This window comes from Amblyomma mixtum, chromosome 10 (genome assembly GCF_055824585.1).
Source record: "Amblyomma mixtum isolate Tamu chromosome 10, ASM5582458v1, whole genome shotgun sequence".
Lineage (NCBI taxonomy): Eukaryota > Metazoa > Arthropoda > Arachnida > Ixodida > Ixodidae > Amblyomma > Amblyomma mixtum.
Window position 1 is genome coordinate 15304113 of NC_143021.1, and position 23625 is coordinate 15327737.

Below are 23625 nucleotides of genomic sequence, written 5' to 3' on the forward strand. Positions count from 1 at the left end.
GGGTAGAGCCGACGCTCGGCTTTGTAGGCCTGCGTCATTTCACTGAATGAGTGCATGCGCTCCCGCGAGAACCCCAGGTCGGAGGCCGCCGGTGCCCGGTTGAGAGAAGCTCGGGCTAAAGCGTTGGCGGCCTCGTTTCCGGGATTCCCGGAGTGGGCAGGCACCCATATCAGCTCCACATGGCGGGGCGGGTGCGCGGCGAGGGAGTCCAGTATGCGAAATGCAGGGACGTGAACTCTCCCGCGAGCAAAATTTAGTATGGCAGTTTTGGAATCTGACAGTATATATCGCGCCTCCGTGCGGGTGATGGCCAGGGCAATGGCGGCCTCTTCGGCCTCCTCCGAAGTGGCAGTAGGGGTTATGTGAAGTGTGGCAATGGGTTGGAGGGAGGGGTTCGTGATGGCGACAACCACGTCCTCGCCCGTGCATGCGGCATCCACCCAAACGGCATACGGTTCCGTGCCATAGTATTTGTGGAGTGCCCGTGCGCGAGCTCTGCGGCGGGGTTCGTGGTAGGTGGGATGCATGTTTTTGGGGGGAGGTTTAATAAATAAATTGCGGTGAATGAGGCGGGGTACCTGGAGCTGTGTGGGATCGGTAACTGGTAGGCGTATACCGAGGGTGTGTAGGATGTGTCTCCCGGTGGTGGTTCTCGCGAGACGTATGTATTGTGTCTGTCGGTGGGCCTCAATAAGCTCCCCTATCGTATTGTGCAGGCCTAGTTGAAAGAGTTTTTCGGTTGAGGTATTTTGGGGTAGTTGTAATGCTGTCTTAAATGCTGTTCGAATCATGGCATCCAGGGTGGAGATTTCCCTAGCCTGGAGTTTCAGGTAGGGGAGCGTGAAGATAAAGCGGCTGAGGACGAAGGCATGAATGAGGCGACATAGGTCATGCTCCTTCATGCCCCGGTGGTGTGCAGAAACGCGGCAGATTAGGTGTGATATCGACACAGTTGTCTGCTTGAGTTTCTGTATGGTGAGTGTGTTTTTCCCGTTGTTCTGGATGTGGAGGCCAAGTACCCGGAGAGTGTTTACCTCCGGGATGGGCCGGTTTTGCAGTGTCACGGTGATGGGGGCTGTGGGACAGTTTCGTGTTGTGGGGCGGATTATGAGGAGCTCCGACTTCTCCGGTGAGCAGGAGAGTCCGATACTCCGCGCATGCGTTTGGGTGAGGATAGCCGCGGACTGTAGGGTGTTCTCTATGTCTCCATCACTGCCATGGGTGGTCCATAGCGTGATATCATCGGCATAGAGTGTATGCCGAAGGTGAGGGATGGTTGTAGCTTGTGGGCAAGGGGAATGAGAGTGACATTGAAGAGGAAAGGGGAGAGGACGGACCCCTGGGGGGTTCCGACCCCACTAAGGGTGTATGGGGGGGAGATGTGGGGACCGAAGTGAATTTCGGCCGTGCGGTTAGTAAGGAATGTTTGAATATAGGTGTACATACGTTCACCTATGTTCAAGGGGGAGAGAGCCGCCATGATCGCTTGATGGTCCAGGCGATCAAAGGCCTTGGAGAGATCCAAGGCTAAGACAGCTTTTGTGTGACCCGGAATGAGGGGGTCGAAAATGTCCTGCGTGAGTTGGAGCATGGCGTCCTGTGCTGACAGATGGGGACGGAAGCCCACCATGCTGTGCGGGTAGAGGTCTTGCTCCGCCATGTGTTGGGTGAGTCGAGCGAGTGCGACGTGTTCGAAAAGCTTGCCTAGGCATGAGGTTAATGAAATGGGACGGAGATTTGAGGGTGTAAGTGGTTTGTGGGGCTTTGGTATGAATATGATTTTGGCATGACGCCATGATTGGGGAAGAGTGCCCTCCTGCCAGCATTTGTTGAAGTACTCCGTGAGCTGGGCGATCGATTGATCGTCCAAATTGCGGAGCATGGCATTAGAGATCCGGTCAACTCCTGGGGTGGAGTTAGAACGGAGAGTCAGGAGGGCCGCTCTGACTTCTGTCTCCGTGATCTCTGCGTCGAGGTTGGCATTCGGGGCGCCTGTATAGGGGGGCAGGGGGTTTGAGGTACCGGGAGTTGTATGTGTGTTTCTAAGTATATTAATGAGTGCGTCAGGAGAAAGGCCGGTCTTGTGTATAAGGCGTGTGACGTGGTGTTGTGTGGCTGTTTTGGATTGCGTGGGGTCAATTAGGTGACGGAGGAGTTGCCAGCTACGTTTGGAGGACAGATTGCCAGCCAAACTGTCGCAAATCTGACCCCAGTTTGATCGGCAGAGCTCCTCAGCGTGCTCAGTAATTTGTGTTTGCAGCGCGGCCAGCCGCTTTTTAAGGGTCCGATTGAGCTTTTGCCCCTTCCAGCGCTCTAGGATGCTATGGTGGGCCTCCCAAAGGTGGGCCAGGCGAGTGTCGAGGGTGGGCGTATTTGTTGTTGTGACAAGGGTTCGCGTGTGTGTGGAGACATCGTTCATGAGTGATGCCACCCACTGGTCGATGTCTATAATGGAAGCGTCAGGGAGGGCCGCCCGTGCGGAGCGTACAGCATCCCAGTTGGTGATTTTGTGTGTTAGGTGACGGGCCTGTCTTTGCTTGTAGGGTACTGTAACGGAGAGGATGTAATGATCGCTTCCTAATGTATGACGCGTTGTGGCCCACGTAATACCAACAAGGTTGCGGCTCAGTGTCAAATCCGGGCTGGTGTCCGCGCTGACACTGTTACCAATCCTCGTGGGGGTATTAAAGTTGTGTATTGTGAGGCGGAGCTCTTGTACCAAGGACCAGAGACGCCGGCCTCGTCCAGTGGTGGTGCGGTAGCCCCAGTCAGTATGCTGACTGTTGAAGTCTCCTCCGATAATCAATGGATGCTTGCCTGCAAGACGGTGGAGATCTCGCAGTAGCGTTTCCAATGAAGCCATCGGGTGAGATGGTGGGTGGTATATATTGGCGACAAACATCGATGGTAGTGAGTGTGTATCTTGTATGATTTCTGTAATTACGCAGGGCGTCTCGGAGGTGATGTAATGGGTTTGGTGTGTAATGGAGCGATGTATGAGTGTGGACGCCCTGGGTGTATTCGTGGCGTCCGAGTGAACAGATGTGTAGCTAGGAAGTGTGGCAGGGCTGTGTGTGTCCCGAAGGAGAAGGATGTGGGGCGTGGGAAGTGTGGGGAGGAGGAGTTGGAGGGGTGCGCGCTTGCCCCGGAAGCGGCGGCAGTTCCACTGAAGAATTGATAAGAAATTAGGAGGGAGCCCCGCCATACTGGAGCTTTGGTGGGGTGAGGGCAAGTGGGTTGGTTGGGGAGTTCTGTGGGGTAGGTGGGCTGGATTGATGCGGCGGATTGAGGTGTAGCGAGGGAAGGGCCTGCTCTATTGTTTGGAGGCGGGCGTCGTACTGTGCAAGGCTCATCTCTAGGGTGTGCACCATGCGCGTAAATGCCGCTTCAATTTGTTGCTCGAACCGCTGGGAGAGGTGGTCGATGAGGTGATTGAATTTTGCCTCTAGACGCGCGTCCATCTCAGCGAGTTTAGCATCCAGGCGGGCCTCGAGGGATGTCAGGTCGGTCTGGGTAACGGGTGTGGGCTCTGTTGTTCGTTTTTTCTTGGGTGGGGGTGAGGGTGGGGATTGGGAGACGGACTCTTCCATGTTTTCTGTTGTTGTTTGAGGTAGTGGAGTGTGCTGGGCGGGAGGGACGGTTGGTGTAAGCTGTGGAAGGACGGAGGTGGGGGTCTGGATAAGAGAGGTAAGACGACTCACCTCGTCTCGCAGGGCCTGGAGCTCCCGGTCACGGGGATCCACCTGTGTGGGCGGAGGGGCCGGGGGCTTGCTGGCATTGTTGACTCTGCCGGCCACTCTGTCCGCCCAGGAAAGTTGACGAGCCTGTTGGTCTTGGCGGCGGCGAGATGATGAACGGGACTTGCTGGACCGACGCACGTCGGTGCGGTCCGCGTCTCGGTCCGGTGTGCGGGAGATGTGCTGTTGCAGTGAGGCGGGTGGTGAGCGGCGTCCCCTGCCTTTGCATCCTCTAGTGCCGGTCATGTGGGCGCCTCCACATAGTATGCAGGCTGGGGTGCATGTCGGAGTGTCCTCTCGTGGGTGGGGGACGCCACACCTTGGACAGTTGTGTGTGCGCTGAAGGGTGCACACGTCCGTACGGTGTCCAGGTTGACGGCAGTTTGTACATGCGTCGAGGTGTCCTCTGTAGGGGGTGCAGTTGTGCAGGCCGCCTCCGTAGGAGATGGTTCTGGGCACCGGGCCCCCCCGGAAAGTAATGAGGATTGAACGGGTCTGTCCCATGCGGCGTGCATCAATGATGGGGGCCGTAGGGTTGTCCACGATGAGGTCTTCTAGAACCTGTGTCGGGGTTTCCTCCCAGTAGGCGTTGGTAATAACTCCCCTTACTGCACCATCCGGGGGGGCGATGTAGGCACTGACAGCGTAGGGTTGGTTTCGAATTTTAAGCTGTTGAATGGCGACCAGGCGAAGCGCGTCAGCTTGGTGAGGGGTGCTCATGGTGCATGTGTTGTTTATGGGGTGAATGCGCAACTGGGTGGCGTCTGGATCTTGGATGTCCTTGGCCGCAGCTATCAGGGCGAGGCGAAGCTGGCGCGGTTGAAGGTCGGTTAAAGAAAGGCCTCCGTTCGAGCGGAAGACAATCTTGTAATCGCCCGCAGGTAACGGTGGCTGGCGTTGCGACCTTTGCGCCGCGAGACGCGCCGCTCGCAGCTGGGACGCTTGGTGTATGGAATGTGTCGGTCGTGAGCCGGCGCTGGCGTTCGCCTTGTCCTGGATCTTCGGCGCATCTTTTTGGCGGGTGGGTAGGTTCAGGATATGAGTCCAGTCCCTGGGATTGTAGTCCTTGGGGTTGATGGTCTCCCCGAGCACCTGGACCTCCATGCTCACGCTGTGGGTGAGGTGGTAGGTGAACGCACGGTGGCGCGAGGCCTAGTGCGGCAGCTGGTCGGTTAGGGGTGGTTTGCGGCCCGTGGGCCCACGTAGGAGAGACCGTCGGCCACCAAAGTAGAGCTGATCGTAGTGCTCACCTTTATGAACGGTGTAGTGAAGAGGTGGGCACTGCGGGGCTCGTACTTCGAAGAAATCGCCGTGTTTGTACGGAGCCGATGCGTAGCGCGTTCGCACTCACCGGCCCCCTAGCGGTCAGTCAAGAAAAGCATCGTCTCGATGCAAAATGAGCCATAGACAAGTAATTAAGAAAAAAGAAAGAGAAAAATAGGGGTGAACTGGACTATGCATACTGTGCTAGTTGAGAGGCGAAAAAAGATGCCAAGTGCGCACTTGTGAGAAGGCGATAAGAATGCAAAACCCATTGTGAATAGCGCTCAGTCACGCAAAAAATAAGGCTTTAAACGCACCATATGCGCAATTTCAGGCAGCTAACGCCAATGCCCGACTGTCACAGTCCCATGAGGAACAACTCGTAGTTGACGCCGCTGATGCGGCGAAGGCCTTCGTAAGGTACGTAATACTGATGGAGGGGCTTCTCGCACCACCCCTAGTGGCGCACGGGGGTACGCACCCACACCTTGTCGCCCGGTTCGTAGTGCACTTCCCTACGGCGAAGGTTACAGTGTCGGGCATCGCTGCTCCTTAATGTGCAAGCGGGCCAGCTGGCGCTCTTTCTCTGCTTTTTTCGCGAAATGGCCTGCGACTAGTGGGAACGCCTCATCCAACCACGGGATCATCACATCGAACATCATCTGGACTTCCCTGCCATAGGCGAGAAGAAACAAGGTAAACTAAGTTGTTTCTTGTGTCGCGATATTGTAAGCAAAGGTACGGCAGGACCTCGTCCCATATTTTAGACTTGGTAGGAAGACAGCGCAAAACAGGGGAGGACAAGACACAAAAGAACAGTACTATCCATGTTTTATGCTCAGCGTCGAAGTACTGCATCGAAAACATGTTAATAAGGTAGCAGTTTGGGCTCGTTGGTAGCACATGGCATACAAAACAGCGCAACAGCACACAAAGTCGAGCACAAGGACACGCACAAGTGCTCGTGTCTGTTCTTGCTTGTCCCTGTATTTTGTGCCGCTATTTTGTGTATCCAAATCATGTCCACCAACGTTTTGTTTAGCCATTCCGTCAGGCCATTTCTTTGCGGGCGACGCGCTGTCGTTCGATTATCTGTGTGGCTGAGAGTTAAGATATCCTACACGACCTTAGCTGTCCCTGGTCGGGCAATATTGATGGCCGAGGGGGGCCCGTGACGAGGCACAATGTCATGCATAAATAGGTAAGCAACTTCAGTACCTCGCACAATGGCCTTCCTCTCAGCGTAGCGGTTCAGGTAGTCTGTGGCGACTACGATCCACCTGTGGCTGCTCGACGACAGACGAGAGAGTCCCAAAAGATCTATGCCGACTTTGTCGAATGGGATTTTGAGTGGGTCGATAGATTTAGCCATTCCGTCAGGCCATTTCTTTGCGGGCGACGCGCTGTCGTTCGATTATCTGTGTGGCTGAGAGTTAAGATATTCTACACGACCTTAGCTGTCCCTGGTCGGGCAATATTGATGGCCGAGGGGGGCCCGTGACGAGGCACAATGTCATGCATAAATAGGTAAGCAACTTCAGTACCTCGCACAATGGCCTTCCTCTCAGCGTAGCGGTTCAGGTAGTCTGTGGCGACTACGATCCACCTGTGGCTGCTCGACGACAGACGAGAGAGTCCCAAAAGATCTATGCCGACTTTGTCGAATGGGATTTTGAGTGGGTCGATAGATTTAGCCATTCCGTCAGGCCATTTCTTTGCGGGCGACGCGCTGTCGTTCGATTATCTGTGTGGCTGAGAGTTAAGATATCCTACACGACCTTAGCTGTCCCTGGTCGGGCAATATTGATGGCCGAGGGGGGCCCGTGACGAGGCACAATGTCATGCATAAATAGGTAAGCAACTTCAGTACCTCGCACAATGGCCTTCCTCTCAGCGTAGCGGTTCAGGTAGTCTGTGGCGACTACGATCCACCTGTGGCTGCTCGACGACAGACGAGAGAGTCCCAAAAGATCTATGCCGACTTTGTCGAATGGGATTTTGAGTGGGTCGATAGATCGCGATATACCAGGAGGCTTTAGCGTAGGTTTATTTTTTCCGCATGGCATTGCCGGCGGGTCATGACATAACGCTTGAAGCAAGCTGTGGACAGTAATAATTTTGCTTCAGTCGCTATAGGGTGCGTTGAAAACGAAGATGGCCGGAATTCGGTTCGTCAGTAGCAGGCAAGGGGGATTTCGTCCCGTAGATCGGACGATACGACGAGAAGCTAAGTTTTCGCAATGGATGTAGTGCTGTGCTTTATAAGAACAAAGCAGAGCACTCCCGAGGCAGAATGATGACAGCCGACGAGCTAGGTACCGAGGTACTACATTGTGCGCGCCTTCGAGATGGTCAATCATCAGCTACAGCTCGGCGTCAGCACGCTTTCGTGGAATGAGATCGGATGTGCCGACTGCTCCGAGGAAGCTATCGTTGTCTGTAGTTTCTTGCGGAGGAGGTTAGAGGGGGGCCCGGCAAGCCATCAGCGTCGGTGTGGTTCTGGCCGGACTTATAGAGGCTTTACAGCGCAGAAGCATGGGCGCCGCCATACTTCGTCACGTGACCATTCTGCCATCGCTGTCCTTCGGGCCTTCTCGTTTCGACAGCTGCCGGCACGCTGGCGACCACCTGTAAGACGCTTCTCTGGCTCTCGCTGTGGATAACGAGCTGCCAAACGGCACAAAATCTTCGTGCGGGTCCGCACAGAACGTGTTGGTGCTGAAAAATGTTTGCTTCAACCAGCTCATCTACTCGTCATTTTCGGACTGCCCGCATCGGCTCGAATGTATCAACAGACCGCGGTCAGCTTCATTCGTGTGCATATTTATTCAGTCAATTCATCTTCCAACGCTATTGGCGGAATGCACAACTTGTTGAACTGCCGATTAAAAGCGGGCCAAGGCCTGAAACCTTCACATTTAGAGCTCGATATTTTTGCTCAACGGAGCAATATGTGTTCACAGCTAGCTATCAAGAACGTGAGCAGCTCAGCACTGTGCACGCGACTTACAATCGAACGTCCGCGTGCTTGTTATCCCCGGCCGATTGTCCAGATATTTATTTTATCCTGCGTTAACATTCCGGCTTCCAAAGAAAGACTATGGATGTTCTTCGAAGACTCTTCAGAAGTTCGGCGACATTCGACCGTGCTCTCTTGTTAAATAAAACTGAACACTGCTCCGGAGTTCAACCCCCACAGATGTAGCCAGCCGTAATAAGCGGAAATATACAAAGTCCTGTCATGATAAACTTCACCGCTGTCCCATGCATTAACGCACTGCTGTAGAACTTTGCACTGGGTGACAGAATCGCAAGTCGAAGCGTCTCCTTTTAGGAAATTTGCAAAATCTCAGTTGCCGCTTCAACCATGCTAGCATTAAGTACACACGACAGTTTAGTGAGCACTCTGCTACTGCTGAGTACTGCTAAGATATAACTGTTCAGTAGCTCTGACATCGATAAGCCACCTTTTCGTACTTATAGAACACGTGTCGAATGCATTTCACGCGATTGTTATTTTTAGAACGCCGCGCTTTGGCGCCTGTTTCTGCGTTTCGCGGCGTCGCCGTCGCCATTGTGTGTTGTATCGAGCAGTGGACACCTTACTCACGCTTTAAGCTGCGAAAACAATGGAGCAGGGGCTTGGAAAGCAGAGGGAAGTGCATAACTGCCCTCTTGGAACAGTGAACACCTCAATCGTGCATTAAGCTACGTGGCGTTAGTGACATGTGCGCTGAATGCGTTGGCATTGATAGCGATGTGCAAGAAACGCGGCGCTGGAGCCATAGGTCGTCGGCGTGAATTGTGTTCGTTGGCGCTGGTGTTGACAGCGTTTTACACTCCGAAGACTAAGGAATGGAAGTGCGCATAAGAATAATCGGGTTCACAATTTTACTTGTGAAATCGGCCGGAGATGGCGACACAGAGAGCCAAAGAATGAATTTTTTGCGAGAATAATAATTCAATGGAGTTGTCCCCTTTCAGCAGTGCTTCAAGCTGCGGAAGAAGCCTGTTTTGGCTCTCAAACACACCCACACACGCACACGCACGCAAGCACGCACACAGACACACGCACGTCTTTGACGAATTATTTATTCATTTACAAGATACGGCCGGCCTCAGTTTGAGGCCTTGTGCAGGAGTGGCATATCAATAATGCGTCAAAGAAATGCACATAACAAAAATGCATCACAAAATTGAAGCGAGAAGGAGAGACGAATGAAGCAGTGATAATAGTAACGAAAAGTATAGCGCGACAAAAACAACAAGGCGCGTACACAGCATCACGATACAACCACGCATGCTCAATCACTTTAGCAAGAAACGAAATATACAGGCAATGAACATAATCATGCATATGAAGCACTCAAGGCATTGCGTGTAACGACACGATGGTAATGCTATTTTGTCTCAATACTCTTAAACATGCCGCAGAACGACTGGACCATCGGGCATTCGAGGTTAGCGCATCCCACTCACTTACTGTCCGTGGAAAAAACGAGGTTTTAAACACGTTAGTCCTGCGAGAAAGTTCTTTTAATTTTTTCGAATGATTAGATCGCGTTGGGCGTTTAGAAACTAAATTAATGTACACATCCTGAACTATTCCCAGCATATCATGACATAGTAGGTACATATATTTCAGTATGTCCCTATAACGTCTCAATTTTAATGGCTCTAAGTTTGCGTTGTTTAGAAGAACCGTCGGAGATACTTGCCAGCTATAGCAGTTGAATACAAATCAAACCGATTTTCTTTGAATGCTTTCTAACTGCTGTGTTTTTCTGGGTATACGGGTCCCATACTATTGAGGCGTACTCAAGAATTGGTCGAATGTACGTTTTGTACACTAAAAGACGGATTTCTTGTGTGGACTGTCGAAGCGACCTCCTCAAGTAACCAAGCTTGCGCATGGCCTTTTTTGAAATATATGATATATGTTCGTTCCATCTGAGGTCAGATTTAATTACGAGACCCAAGTATTTGTAGCTGCTGACCGTAGACAGAGTATTACTACCGATGCTGTAAGAAAATTTCGCGTTTTCGCGTTATTGACATAGCGACCGTTTTCTTTGCATTAATAGTCATTTGCCATGCGGCGCACCATGCAAACCACGTTGGCTAATGGAATTCCCGCAAACCTTGTCATTGCAGTTATTGATTTTTTGATATAGTATGCAGTCATCAGCAAATAACCTTATTTTTACGTTCACTACTTGTATGATATCACTGACGAAGATTAGAAAGAAAAGGGGCTCAAGGGCGGATCGCTGTGGAAGGCCCGACTGCACCGGTGCTGAGTCAGAGCGCACACCATCACCTCTGTAGCCATGACGCACCTCTGTAGTGCACCTCTGTAGCCATGACGACAAATATGCAGAACTCCATGCAAGCAGCAAGTCATTTTTCAGTATTGGCTGTAGTTTTAAAAGTAGTTTCAGGTGAGACAGACGGTCATATGCCTTTTCGAAATTTATGAATATCATATCAATTTGATCATGTTTGTCTAAAGTTGCTGCGAATTCGTGAACGGTTTCGAGAAGCTGCGTTGTTTTAGATAATCCCGTTCGAAACCCATGCTGCCTGGAATCAATTGTTGTTGTTATTCAGAAAGACCAAAATTTGTTTGAATATAATATGTTCCAAGTGTTTTCGCGCATGTAGGCAGCAATAAAAATGGTCTGTACGAAGTGATAAGCCACCGGTTTTCTGTTTTGGGTATTGGGGTAGCCTCTGCGTACTTCCAGTCATTTGGAAGTCGTGCACACGATAAAGGCTTATTAAACAGAATACACAAATACTTCGAGCACCACTCGGCGTATCTCATGAGAAAAGCAGTAGGTAGGTATGCTGTCCATTCCAGGCGATTTCTTAATATTGAAACGTAGCTCGAAATCAGAAGTCGGCTCAAACGATGGGAAAGAATGCATGGCCAATTTTCTTTTTAAGAGCAGGGTTCGCGCACCTTTTCAGCACAAAGTAATTACCAGCACTTTGCTCCGTGCAGTATACATCAGCTGTTCACTCATGTATCTTGAATCTTGTGCCGCAACGTTAAGACCCGCCGCACGTCGGATGTACTATCCGCATGCATGTGCCTAAACGCGTTACGGTACGGATCGATAAAGCCGTAGTAATTGAGAAGCAACGCATTTCACCAGCTTCATCAGCCGAAAGCGCGCCGCAAGATTGCGCTGTATGCGTACACTGGATGAACTGGGTAATTACAATTTCAGAAATACGGCGCAACATCAGGGATGTGAACACTTGTTTGGTAGAACAAAAAGCCAAAGATTCTAATAGAATATTGTAATTCATCAAACATATCAAAATTTGGGCGATGACGTACGGAGTAAGAGATTCAAAGTTTTTAAAAACGATGAACATCACATTTTTAGATGTTCGTCATGTGACGCAGAAAGTGACCGTTCGTGACCGACACAGACAGCAGTGACTTGATTGCTACGATTGTGTAAAAAGCGCAGCCGCCTTGAAGGGTTGGCAGCAAATAGCAGAAGCAGTTGCCACACTGAGCCTCCCGCTGCTCGAACTGGGCGAAGCACCTTCGAACACGCTTACTGCTGTTAATAACAACGTGTGATTCCCCCATGAAAACAAGACAAAGCTCTCCTTGGGCAAACGACGCTTTGCATGAAGAAGGCATAACACTATTGGTTGCACGGTATAGGGACGCTTGGGCAGTGCGCTGTAAGACGCGGAGAGGAAGCTGAACAACAAACCAAGTAAACATTGCTTAAAACAAAATCAACGGCTCAGAACTGAACGCAGTCTAATAGAACACACTGCTTTCGACTACTAAACAACAGTCATGAATCTCAACAGTCAAGGGTTCACACACACGCTGGAACCATCTGTCCAAGCACACAGAAGTGGGGCATCGTTGCAATGCCCTGGTAAAACGGCTGTGAGATGTCCGCTCATTGTGACTACCGTCGCCTTCAAATTCGGAGATGAAGCACGCTTGATTTTGGGGCTTCATATTCATGGTTTGACCCTATTGCATTCATTCTCAATCGTTGGTCCGGCATACGTGTAATCATACTCAAAGAATTCTAGTAGTTTTCCGAGCACGCTCAAGCGTTCGTAGGGGCCACCAATGAACAGGGCGGCACAGCCCGGTCCGTCGTCGTAGTCTATGTCGTACACGGCGAAGCTGAAATTGAGCGAAAGGTACTGCTGCTTGACCCAGCAGAGCTGCAAAAGGAACAAAAGGCAAAGAGAGAGTAACAGGCTTTTGCCTTTTTATTTTCTTTATTTATTTCATTACCCTAAAGGCCCATGCGGGCATTACAAAAGGGGGGGGGGAATCTTCTAAGAAAACTTAACAAATATGTAGCGCAAAATATAAAGTGCTGAAAACAGAAACAAACAGGTTAAGAGACGAGGTAAAAATTAATAAGAGAAAGGGGCAAAATGGCTAGGGAGAGGTAATTGAAAAATGCACATGTACCAAATCCACAAAACAAAACAACCAAAATCCCACCTTCGAAAGTTACAAAATATTGCATCTGACATTCCGCGGAACGTAACGGCCGACACCTCAAGCAAGCGAAAAAAAAGAGATAGTTAACCACGCAGCGACAAAAGGCGCACATTATTCTAAGTTTGAATTTGCTAAATATGAAAAAAGCGCAGTTTGAAACGATTGTTTCAGCGATAGCCGCAATGCTAGAAGAAAGCGAATTCCACTCTTCAGTAGCCAGTACTAAAGGCGAGTATTTGTATCGTTCTGTCGGAGGGAAAATTGGTTTAATCTTCCTCATTTTATGTACACGAGCCGATGTGTGCGGTGCCGCGATAATATGTGAACATGCTATTGGTGTGTTCCTGTGGTATAGCATATGGGAGAAAAGATAAACGGCTGATTTTTATGCGCAAGACCAGTGGCGGGAGATGGAGTGACATTTTCAGTGCTGTTACACTTTGATACCGAGAGTACTGGGAAAGGATGAATCGAGCAGCTTTGTTTTGATAGATTCCAGCTTGTTAATAAGATAGGCATGACGAGGGTTCCCAGTGACTGATGCGTATTTTATCGCAGGCCTGATTAGCATGTTAAATGCGTGTAGTCTTATGTCCTGGTTAGATTGGTGCAGTCGGCGTTGAAGAAGACCAAGTTCTTTTAAGTCTTTGGTACTGATCAGGCTTTGGTACTGATCAAATTCTGCACAATATCGAAAACAAGGCACAACTCTGGGTATATTCCTCGATTTTAGAAATGCGTTCGACAGTGTACAACATGATATAGTAATAAAAAAGCTTCAGCATTACGGTGTCAGGGGTATAGCGGGTACTCTCCTCATGAGTTATTTAACTTCACGTGAGCAGTATTTGTCATCAATGGTGTATGTTCAGAGACGAACACTCTGTTGTATGGTGTACCACAAGGGTCCATCCTAGGGCCAGTCTTATTTCTCATCTATATTAATGATATTGTAAATATACCGGGTGCCTCGGATTTGGTTTTATATGCGGACGACACGAATGTGTTCTTTTCGGGTAGGGATTTAGATGCGCTGTTCTGGGAGGCAAACAATTGGATGTTGGGCTTAACCTCATGGCTGGGAAGTAACCGGCTCGCATTAAACATAAACAAAACAAAGTATGTACTCTTTCGCTCCAAAGGTACTGAAATGTATACAATTCCATGTTTAAAATTTAATGGCCTGGACAAACAACAGTCTTCTACTACCAGATTTCTAGGTGTGACATTCCACGAAAATCTCTTAGGGAATGCTCACATCCACACACTTAGAACTGATCTCTCTCGTGCCATAGGCATCTTAAACAGACTGAGGTGTTACCTGCCAGCTTCTATCAAACGACTGGTCTACTACTCCCTTATACATTCACGTTTTAGCTATTGCTCTCTTGTGTGGCAAACCACGACGAAAACAAATTTAGATTCCTTACTATCAATACAAAAAAGAGCAATACGCGCTATCAGTAACTTAGAGCTGTCCTCTAGTTGTGCGCCCTACTATAGATCGCATGGAATACTCCAAATGCCTCAGTTCTACAAATACAGACTAAGCATGGAAGTTTACCGCCAATACCGGTTGGATAAATCTACCTTTCAAACAAAATACCCGGAAAAAAGAAGTGTGTACGATTTAAGAAAGAGCATCATAGTCAAGCCCCGAGCTCGAACAAACTATGGACATCAAATATTAAGCTGTCAGATAGGAGATTTAATAAACAGCTATGCCGTCATTCATGACCTATGAACCGAAAATCTTTCATTAAGCAGGTTTAAGAAAACACTGAAGGGATTATTCTTAAAGGAAGACTAGTGTGTTATGTTTTCATGTTTTTCTTCTTGTTTTCAATTTTATGTTTCATGTGCTTCAAGTTGGATAGTTTACATGTATTTTATGTTTGGAAGTGTTTTGTTAACATGTATTGCTAGTAGAAGTTACTGCACTTATTCTTGTACTCCGTTCCTGTACATATTCTTGCACTGTAAAAAAATATAATAAGGGGGTTGGGGGATACAGTTTCATCTAAGACATTTCTCTGCATGTAAACTCTGCTGTAAACTCTGCATGAGTGTCAAACCGCTGCTTGCCACAGGGTGGCGTGACCTCGTCAGGCACTTTTCCGCCTTTTGTCACGTCCCCCAAGACAGTAGTTTTGTATTATTGTCTTGAATAAAAAATGATTGATTGATTGATTGATTGATTGATTGATTGATTGATTGATTGATTGATTGATTGATTGATTGATTGATTGATTGAAATATGAGGGCTCCAGGATAAATTCGAGTTAAAATTTACGCCTAGATATTTTACGCACGCTGCACTTTCAATGGGAGTGTTATAACTGTTTAGGCATTAGGACTCGTGTTAGTAACGTAAGTAAACTATGCGTTTTGTTTCATTTGCATTAACTGCCATTTGCCACCTACCGCACCATTCAGTTCATCAAGGCCTGTCTGGAGAGCAATGATGCTGCATCAGTTAGATATCACTCGGTAAATTACACAGGCATCTGCAAGTAATCGTATTGTTGATTTTATGTTCGACGCGATGTCATTATTATGTATTAAGAAAACTAGTGGACCCAGCACCGAACTCTGAGGCACTCCGGAAGCAACACCTTGATAAGAAGCTCCCTAACTTAGTGACTGAAAGCGGTTCTGTTAGAAAGGCGTCAGTCCACTGCGTACTATGTGGATCCATCTGCAGGTTACGTATTTTTATCATTAGGTGGTAATGCCGCACGCGATTAAAGGATTCAAAGAAATTTGTAAAAATAGAGTCAATGTAGAGAGAAGATTCCATTGCATGACGAAGGTCCGTTAATAATTCAAATAACTATGTCTGACACGATAAATGTTTGCGGAAGCCATGCTTGTTGTAATGAAGCAAGTTTTTCTGGTTAAGATGAGTCATAATGCGAGTGTATATTAAATATTCGAGTACCTTGTAGCATATCCAGGTCAGTGAAATTGGCCTGTAATTATGAGGAATGGATCTGTCTCCAGATTTAAATACCAGGATTACATAAGCAGACCTCCAATCTTCCGGCACGCATGTCCTACCAAGTTACTGTCACAAAATCAGAGTTAGGAGGAAACCTGTGCGCCGGCAGATTATTATTGCGAAAGCAATACTACTTGCACTTTCACGCCTTTGCCGTGCCGCGGCCGGTGACCACCATCGTGCCGCGGCGGTGACCACCATTGACCTTCATTTTACCTTGATTGCATTACATTGTATTAGATTGGATTAGATTAGATTGGATAAGACTGGATTGGACTGGACTGGATTGGACTAGATTAGATTAGATTGCATTAGATTAGATAAGATTACATTGCATTGGATTTGATAGGAGTCGATTGGAGTGGATTGAATTGGATTGGATTGGTTCGGATTCGAATCGATTGGATTGGATTGCATTGGATTGCATTGGATTAGATTACATTAGATTAGATTACATTAGTTTAGATTAGATTAGAGCGGAGTGTATTAGATTGGAGTGCATTAGATTGGAATGGATTGGATTGCATGGGATTGGATTATTTTGGTTTTTATTGGATTGGACTGGATTATATAACCGATGCATCACCACAAGTCTAACCACAAGCACCACCACCAGCTACACTACCAGCTGTACCTTGGCGTACGTACGGATATTGCTTTCGCAATTACCGCGGGCTTAACCAAGCTAAGCCACAGCGAAATTTTTTTAACAGTTTCGCGTTGATACCATCGGGTCCTCGGCTAGTGTGGTGGGGTAGGGGTTGAACTACACGAGCCACGCCAAGCGCAGATATGCGAATGGGTGAAAAGGGAATCTGGATATCGGCCTCAGGAAGCAACAGCGGATTGTAAATGGGCAGTTCATCCGTAAAACTTGCGTGAAGTGGCTGTTGAATTGCTCTGCACACTGCTCTATAGGTAGGGTGCTGCCCTTCACACTCAAAAGAACAGTAACCGTGTTAACGCTTTTAGATTAACAGTGTTCCAAATCTTAGGGTCAGTTTTTCATCTAACTGGGAAGTATATGTTTGTTTTTGGCTTCAGAAATTTGTTCTTCACTTATTTTGCGAATGCTTTTGTAGTTTTCCCCCTCTGTAGCGTGGTTTGATCTAACCGCTTTCCTAAATGCTCACTTTTTCCTATTTCGTGCCCTATTGACATCTGTGGTAAACCAAGGATTGGTAGTACCTGTGTTTATCACTCCTTCTGGCACGCAGGAATCTTCAATTTCTTTGAGTTTGTCATGAAACAACTTCCAATTTTCATTACTCGTGCGATTATCAAAATTGGTCTGAAAACTGTTTGTAAAAGCTTCCAGCAACAGGTTCATTTTTTCAAAGTCTTCATGTGCGTAGTTGAAAATATGTTTTGGTTTTATTGCGAAAGCAATACTACTTGCACTTTCACGCCTTTGTCGTGCCGGGGCGGTGACCACCATCGTGCCGCGGCGGTGACCACCAAAGCAATACTACTTGCACTTTCACGCCTTTGCCGTGCCGCGGCGGTGACCACAATTACCTTCATTTGACCTTGATTGCATTAGATATGATTAGCTTAGATCGGATTGGACTCGACTCGACTCGACTGGACTGGACTGGACTGGATTGGATTAGATTAGATTACATTAGATTAGAGTAGATTACATTGGATTGGATTGGAATGGAATGGAGTGGATTGGAGTGGATTGAAATGGATTGGATTGGATGGGATTGGATTGGATTGTATAAGCGATGCATCACCACAAGTCTAACCACGAGCACCACCACCAGCTACACTACCAGCTGTACCATGGCATAGGTACGGATATTGCTTTCGGAATTACCGGGCGTAACCAAGCTAAGCCACAGCGAATTTTTTTTTGTCGACCCGTGCAAGTAAAAGAGATCAGAGCACGTTTTTGCGGTAACTTATTTCTGCCAATTATATATTGAGGTAAATGAAGGAAGTTAATGTTGTCCTTTCGGTTACTATCGGAGTCAACAGTTAGCGTCGTGCATTTAATAGCAGGAAAGTTAAAGTCATCTGCTAAATATAGAAGGCAGTTCGGCTGCTTTACAAGGATCTGCTCGATAGCGTCGTTTAACAGTTCAATAAATGCAAGTTAGCTACATGGCGGTCTATAACAGGAGCCTATAATGCAAAGCATCTGGCCAAATTGAGCAGAAACTAAGACTGTTCAAAGGGACAGTCCTTAAGAACAATCCTGTGATTAAGAACCGTCTACTAACTACCCCTACATATGTTTCAGGTCGCATTGATCATCTTCACAAAGTAGGTATTCCTTCATGTCATACCAAACACGCTTTCTATTCGTTTGTCCCTAACACTTCACACAGTTGGAACCACCTTCCCAGGCCCATTGTCGATATTAATGACCCAAATGCCTTTAAGAATGCCGTATGTAATCTCTATTTATAAATTTCACTCAATTTTTTTTTGCGTTGGTTTTCGCTGTCATATTGATGTTCCGGAAATGTTTCTTTTTGCCTCACTTGTTCTTTTTTCCACTTTTATTATTTTCCTTTCTTCCGATATAATTTCCGATATAATTTCTTCTCTTTTGTTTTTCTGCTGTACTGTACCTTATACAATGTATATCTTAACCAATCCCCTCTTTAATGCCTTCGGGCCTTGAGGGTATTCATATGAATAGATAAATAGATACGGAAAAGAGACGCATGGAAACCTTCGTTAACCGCAATGAACACTCCTGCTCCTCGTCGAGAATCAGCCCCATCTTTCCTAAATCAAACAAACGGAAGTCGAAAGACAGTGAGCAGACCTATGGCGGCATTTTCGGCAAGGCATTTGTCAGGCAGAACATGTCTGACAAAACACAATAAAATGTGATTTACTGTGAGCACACAAATAGCGAGCGCAGGAAAGTGGTTTGCGCTGTGCGGCGGGCAGAATAACTGGCACTGCAATATATTGTATTGGATTTTAGGGTGTAAGCAACGAAGACCGTCGTGCGCCAAACACATAGCATAATTTTTTTTTTGACACTTAGGTGCCCTTAGCGACAGCCCTTGTCCGGACAAGGACTCCGAGGAGCCCAACAAACCAAATAAAGACCTCAGCATTCTTCTCAAGCCTGAGATAATGGATGAGGCGCATCCCGAATTGCGTCAAAGCACAAGGTAAGAATTCTTTGAGTTTGTAGTTTCTGTGATATTGTAGTCTAAGATTGCTGCTTCTTTCAGGAAACTAAGAACAGATGAAATATCGATAGGTCAAATACCTCCTAAAAGTAAATTGAGGTGGAAGGGAATGTGTTCGTTGTAAAATACAGTAAAGTATTTTTTTTCCTTAGCCGTTCGAGTTCTGTGCACGAAAATAAAATGTGATTTACTGTGAGCTCAGCTCCACATTTCTCGCATAGAGGTTTGTCTTTTTTTGAAAGTAGAAAGTTATGTCTTACGTGTGTGTGTCCAATGCGTATGTGGCATAAACTTTCCTCTGTAAAACGCTCCTGATGCCTGCATGATCTCCATTCTCCCTGGATGGGTTTTACTAAATGTAGTTTATTTTCTTCACCATTCCATGCAGTCTGCCATTTTTCTTTAAGTTTATTTTTTACTCACCTCATGCAATCTGTTTGGGCTATATTTACAGTCCTGACTTCCTTATGGCGGACTTGAGCGGCGTACGCGTCATCTCTCGTTGCCGCTATTTTCGAGATGGCTTGGTACCCAGCGGAACTTAATTTCATGTCCTTGTGTTCCAGCAGTAATTATCTTATGTATTACATCTCCTATTAAAGGTTCTCATTCATTTTTGTGAATACACTTATCGATTCTATGTAGATGATGCTGTTTTGGATGTTCTTTTTCACTATTTTTGCTACAGCCCCGGTAATGGCATAACACTCGGCTGAGAAAATTGACGTGTACTGAGGCAACCTGACTACCTTCTCCCATTTATCTTCCACTACGGTAATTCCGACGTAATGGGCTGTATTAGAACCATCTGTATAAAATGGTGCGTATTATTTGTAGCGACAAAAATTCTTGTAATATGTGTTCAAGTGGAGCTTGCTTTTTCGTGAAATTGTGTCAGTGTGTATTCGCCTACAGCGGGAAATTTATACCAAGGTGGCAGTGGCTCGGGTGGCTGGGAAATATCAGACAGTGTGTCCAGATTACTTAATTTCTTGCAAATTTCTTCCTAACGGAAGATGAGTGGTCTCGTTGCTCTGGGTTCATTACGGAAAAGCTCCTTAGACGGGCACTTCGCAACTACGGAGTAGCAGAGTTGTTTTGGTAGTGAACGGGTTTTTAGGAGGTATGCACATGTGAGCAAGGCTCTCCTATCTTACCCTTCCAATTTGCACAATTTGTTTCAGTTGCTTGGCAGCTGTGTGTGTCATGCTCGGTTTCAGCACATTTGGTGCAGGTCTCCTTACCTCTATATGTGGTGCTGCCAAGGCCACACTTCTGGCACTCGAAAATCGCCTAGCGTTAGGGATGTATGCGCGCACAGGGCACCTGATGAACGCAGCCCGGACAGACTCGGGCAAACGAGTGCTGTCACATGTTGGAACGGTTTCAGGTGTTTTTATTTCTCCTCCTTTGTGCCTTATACTGATCCGGCGAAGGGATATTACGCCTTGGTCTCGCAAATTCTCGAGGGGTTCGCTGTCATCCTCCGCCATTAGCAGCCGCTCAAACATTACTTTCTGAACGCTGTTCAGCCTTCTCTAGAGTGTTACTGCAATGTCAATGTCAGCAAGTTTCCTGTTGTGCGAGTAATACATCACTCGGCTTCCTGGACTCCACCTGTACAAACAGATATCCAGAGGAGAGTTTTTTTGCATCATATTCTTCGCCTATGTTGGTCTCTAGCCACTTTTGTATCACGAACACTGATTGCGCGGCCACTGGAGCATTTTCCTCAACAGCGTGCACTACCAGGAGCTGGGGGAAATTTTCAGAAGCCGTACTTTTTCCGGTTCCGATCATTCATTTTGAGGAGGGGGGGCATTGAGAATCCGTGCGGCGTCTGTGGATTAAGGGTTATTATGCTGTCACTTGTGCTACACCCTTAACACACAAGAAGGCCCGGGCGCCCTCCACCTGGTATACAGATGGGGTAGGTGCCCGTCGGCCGGGGCTTGACCATGACCCTAACCGCCACCGTTCATGGTTTCTACTCTTCACCTTACGACTTCTCACCCCGGTGCGGATTACAGCTTCGGTATGGGGCCTAAGCGCCCGTGGTGGGGCCAAGCACCATTACCTTGAGACTGAAGGTGCCGTTGCGGGCACAATGACAGGCGGTTAGGTTGAAAGAATATTTAACCTTACATTTTAAAAGGCGCGAGTAGGAAGAAGGGCGTGTTCGGATTTTCGATAAACTGGCTCACTTGATTTACGTCAGTCCTGCCGGGGGGCTGACATAAATCTACCCTTTCACTCGTCATAACTTCTATCGAATTTCTGGCCACGCCGTCACGCCTATGGTGGAACTAAGGGAATGGCTGACCACGAACGTACAGGCTAACGTGCAGACTGCGGCACGCTAGAACGTTAAAAGGCACGTTAGAAGGCAACTCAGAACAAACAGGTGAGGAGCGCATGAAGAGCGCCTAGCGTGTGCGCCTCCCAATCCAGTCTGGTCTGTTTTTCTTTGCAGTGACCTCATACAATGCGAACACGGGTGGCCAACAAACGGGAGCAGCAATGGAATCTCAGGGAGCCTGCGGGGTTTCCATTATTAACCACGACGGCGTCGGACTCATTTACGCCGGTAGAAGGCTCGTCAACAATTATAAAGCCATGATGTGCAATGACCCCTTGCCGTTCGCTGTACCAAAATATTACAATAATTAAGGTTAAACCCCGCAGCCTCCGACATTACGCTTGTGTCATGGTACGGAAGAGTCCTCCCCTGCCTACTCTGGGGGGACGTCGAAGCGAGTTGTCTGCCTTTGCTGATATCGCTGACGTCGTGCCATGCCTTACTTTGCCTTTTAGGTTCTCCATGGTCTCAAACACAAGGGTGCGTTCCAGCTGCTTGTCGAAGGTTGAGCTGGCATAATACCGTATCACGTCGTAGTGGTAGTTCCGTCGAAAGGCGTCTGTAGGCATTTGACAAACCTGGATTATCGAGAAAAGTAAGGAATAGAAAATTAGGTCCGGCAAGTTCTCCTTCACAGGCATGGCTAAGATAAAACTAGAATGCGGACACGGGGGAAGTATTTGTGTCCGTGCACGACCGACAGTGAACTTTTGGCGGTTTCGGGGCACGACAGAGAAGGCTCGCCGTTGCCCGCGTCACTAGTCCTTTGCACTCAGTCCCTGTGCGCGGCTCCCATCCGCCACCTCTTCACTGCCTTCCAGTGCTTCGGACACATCACAAGTGCTGGAATAATGGGACCGGAACAGCGGCTTGCGCCACGCCTCACGAACTCGAGACGCTGTAGAATATGGGTCTCCCGAAGCCCCATGTTGTTCTTATGTCAACAGAACGCTGAACAGCAAAAGCCCGCACCTTCATATGATGCTGTGTTCCCTCTAGACAATGAACAGCTGTACACTTGCTTTAAGTGAGCGGCGAAAATTGATGATCTAGTTCTTTCTGAAATTAACTGACACTCTTGTATACTCTGCAATTAACAGCAGTACTGAGATATATGTTCACGTATAAGGCGCGCGTTTCGCCCTAAATGACAAAAAAAAATTCCAGCAGTGGTACAACAGAAGGCTTTCGGTGTCATAAATGAAATCCGCAAAACAGCCTTTACTTGAGTCAGCAAAAAATATACGTAATAAATGGTAGCAGCTAATGGGTATTCGAAAAAAAAGAACATCGTGCACGCCTAATCGAACAGAGACTCTCTCCTGGAATGTGCACCTTCTTTTCAATAACTTCGCGTAGTCTCTGAGAGGCACCTGCACTGATAAAATCATTTATTAGCAGTGGGAGGAAAATGGCATTTGGATGCTATAAACTGCTGCAAGCGCGCAACTAACTTCTTTGACGTAAATATATGGAGTTTTTTATATTTTTATTTTTACATAGCCGCCTCTCATATTCCTTAGAATTATTGGGATTGACGTAAAACAGTTACCTCGAGCCATTCCGAAAATTACAGAAACGATTGGTTTTCGTTTTAGCTTGGTTTTATGGAGTTTAACGTGCCAAAAATAACGAAGGCTATGAGGGACGCACGTAGTGGAAGTCTCCAGATAATTTAGACCACCTGGGCAACTTGCATTGACACAGCACAATAGACAGGCCTCTCGTATATCACCTCCAACGAAATGGGACCGCTGCGGCGGGGAGCAAACCCGCCTTTCTCCAGTCAGCAGCCTAGCACGTGCCATAACCACTAAACCACTGCTGCGACATTACAGAAGTGATCAGTAAGAGTCACAAGTCACTGCAAGCCTGATAATTCCAGCAAGTCATTATTTGACGTCTTACAGATACTATGCTTCTCTTCACTACGCCTTCTATGAAAAAGGCAATGTCACAAAGGTCATCGTAAGGCACAACCAACCTTTGCATATATGTCCCTATTTCCCACGTCATCACGTAACACCAGAAATATAACACTAAAGAAGTCTAATCTATCGCCAACACACAACGTACAGGGCGTTAAACGTAACATGAACCAAGGGTTGAAAAAAATGTGGGGCCACCGGAGATGGGCGAAACCAACGACATATTGTTTGGCGTCTTGCGACGCTCCTCAGAGTATTTTTTAAAAATTCCGCTTAAATAGTTAATAGCTCAGATTAATAATGCAATTCTTAAAATATTCACTTCTGGGTCACGTGCGTTTATTATCATAAGGTGTAGAAGGGGTTACGAAAGAATCGATTCAGTTTTTTGCAGCAAGAATCTCCTGTGTGGTCCTTTTTTTCCGGCGCTGAAGGAAAGTCCGTGAGAAAAAAAACCACGTGACTGCAACTCATGCGCTACCATATTCCATTGCTCCCAACCGTTTTTTGAACGAACGAAACGTGCGTGCTGACCGTGCCCGAGTGAGCACCCGGCGCGCAGTTCGATGAGCTGCAAAAAGATACTCAAAAAGCGGAGGCTGCATTGAAATACGCCACTCCACTGCTTTTTGTTTTGCCTATGTCCCCATTTAAAAAATCCGGTATCTCGGC

General features: G+C 47.5%; 1 protein-coding gene across 2 annotated transcripts in view; it reads right to left on the minus strand.

The window, feature by feature from the left end:
• Window positions 1–20972: 20972 nt before the first annotated feature.
• The window catches only part of LOC149325192 (uncharacterized), a 47987-nt gene continuing 45334 nt past the window's right edge, over window positions 20973–23625 (minus strand). For both annotated transcript variants that reach the window (XM_089563117.1, XM_089563116.1), the window contains one exon: window positions 20973–21603. In XM_089563117.1, the coding sequence (XP_089419243.1) occupies window positions 21361–21603 (243 nt within the window). In that variant the 3' untranslated portion in view covers window positions 20973–21360. The remainder of the gene's footprint in view (window positions 21604–23625) is intronic.